Here is a 2,170-nt window from a genome sequence, read left to right on the forward strand (position 1 = left end):
ATGCCTCCAGAACCATCTTCGTAAGTTGTTGAAAAATTTGCTGCTTCCATTACTTTTGTATGGTTTGTTGAACTAACCGATAGCAAAAAATTGTTGCATACTATAAAAAATTAACTACTAACACTAACACAATTTATAGGTGGTGTTGGGAGTATACAGTTAACAAATAAACAGCTGGTTGAGGTGAGCAAGTGATGGTTTGAGCTGCAAAAGTCCTCATTTTAATCGTGTAACACTTTTCAGCATTAAGGAAAAGGATGAGGAAACACCGGTGTGAAAGGCCGCAGGAATTGGAAGGTGTCTAGTTTTAAACCAAATGTGCTTTTGTATAGGCAATGGGGCATTGTAGCCCAACATAAGAGGCTTGGCAGTTAAGATAAGTAGGCTATAAAGAGATTTCTAATTGATAGGTAACTGATGAACATCTAAAACAGTGTAAATAAATCGACTCAAGTTTTGGTTTGAACGGTCAGGGGGCTTAAAGTTGCTCATTCCGGTTTGACGGTATTTTTGCTAACAATTTATAGTGTTTGGAGCGAGGATAGTGATATTTTCATAGCATGTTTCGACTCATTAAACAGCATTTTTTTTAATTGCGGTGTGATTCTCAATTGCCATTTGAATACTCATCTGATATTAAATTGGTAGCTAAATAACTATTTATTGTAGTTTTCTGTAGATTTTTCGACAGCCAAGGAGAAGAACTGAAGACTTTATATTTTAGTACAGGGTGAGTCTGGCGTTTATACTGGCCACTGATAAAATAAAGCGGGTGAGTATAAACTGGCTCACCCTGTAGCTCCCGATTATTTCGCGATAGAGATTAACGAAGCGTGCCTAAAGCTTTCTTAGTTTGATTTGTATATAAATGTTTTAGTCGGTATTTTATTGTAAGATCTCATTGCGGTAGCTGAATTGGTGGTCTGGCGTTTCCGGTTTTCCGGTGAGTTTTCAAATTGTGTACTTAACTATGGTGGGACGTCCAGATCATCAATTATTGTAAGAATAATTCGTTTGTATCTTCGGTCGGACAACAAATGTGTTTGTACTTATTCCGTTCCGTCTTTTATAAACCTGAAGCATTCCATACGTACTATTGTATGTTTTTTTTCTATTTGACTGTGTGCAATTTTTATACATTCCATTTTTTTGTATTGTGGTTTATATGTATTTTTTAATATATTCCATTTTAGGCTAATTTGAGTTTTTATCATCCCGATTTTTCAGAGACCGCAGCATACGAGAAGTAGGCGTTGAGTTGCGCTGTTGCCGCTCTCCGAGTTAACGAGTTATAACCCAGACCCGAGACTGGAATTTTCACATCTAAAAAAGGTCATCAACATTTTTTCTCAGTAACGTTTTACTAATTTGTTCAAACAACTTAAAAAAGTCATTTAGATTTTCCCTGCAACAGAACTGAATCCAAATAAAATCGACGAGTTTTTTTGTAAAATCGATGTCTTAATTTTCTTGCATGAAAGAGTAGGTTTGTCAGTATTTTACAGTAAAACGTTAGGAAAAACGCGGTTTTTCAGCTCAAAAAACACTCATATGAAACTTTGGTTTTTTTTGACAAAAAATTTAAAAAAATTCAAAATGTATTCAATTTTACATCATTTTTATCACGCGGACGCGAGGAACGCATCGAACTTATTGGAAAACTTGTTAGAAGTTTCAGATCCGAAATAATAGACATTTGCGGCACATTTTAAGTGTTTTTTGAGCGTTCACGAACTTTAGCCGACGATTTCTTCCCTATTATTGACCCAAACACCTTATAAATGCATATTTCTGACCTTACGTCGAAAGGAATCGATTGAGCTCAAAAAACACGCATGTGAAATTTTGATTTTTGTACGAAGTTTTTCCAAGGGTGGGGGTCGATTTTTTGAAAAAATTAAAATTTTCTCAAAATGTCTTAAATTTTACATCATTTTCAGCTCATAGACGCAATGAATGCATCGGACTCACTAAAAAACATGGTGGAAGCTTCAGATCCGAAATAATAGACATTTTCGGCACATTTTAAGTGTTTTTTGAGCGTTCACGAACTTTAGCCGACGATTTCTTCCCTCTTATTGACCCAAACGCCTTATAAATGCATATTTCTGACCTTCTTACGTCGAAAGGAATCGATTGAGCTCAAAAAACACGCATGTAAAATTTTGAT

General features: G+C 35.3%; 1 protein-coding gene across 2 annotated transcripts in view; it reads left to right on the plus strand.

Moving 5' to 3' along the window:
* LOC109545475 (protocadherin-like wing polarity protein stan) overlaps positions 1-593 on the plus strand; it is a gene marked incomplete in the record, with an annotated part of 27,847 nt that extends 27,254 nt beyond the window's left edge. For both annotated transcript variants that reach the window (XM_048666350.1, XM_048666351.1), the window contains 1 exon segment: positions 244-593. In XM_048666350.1, coding sequence (XP_048522307.1) covers positions 244-305 — 62 coding nt within the window.
* Positions 594-2,170: the final 1,577 nt, after the last annotated feature.

This window comes from Dendroctonus ponderosae, unplaced genomic scaffold (genome assembly GCF_020466585.1).
Source record: "Dendroctonus ponderosae isolate FM_Combo_2020 unplaced genomic scaffold, Dpon_F_20191213v2 Dpon_F_20191213_5, whole genome shotgun sequence".
Taxonomy (NCBI): domain Eukaryota; kingdom Metazoa; phylum Arthropoda; class Insecta; order Coleoptera; family Curculionidae; genus Dendroctonus; species Dendroctonus ponderosae.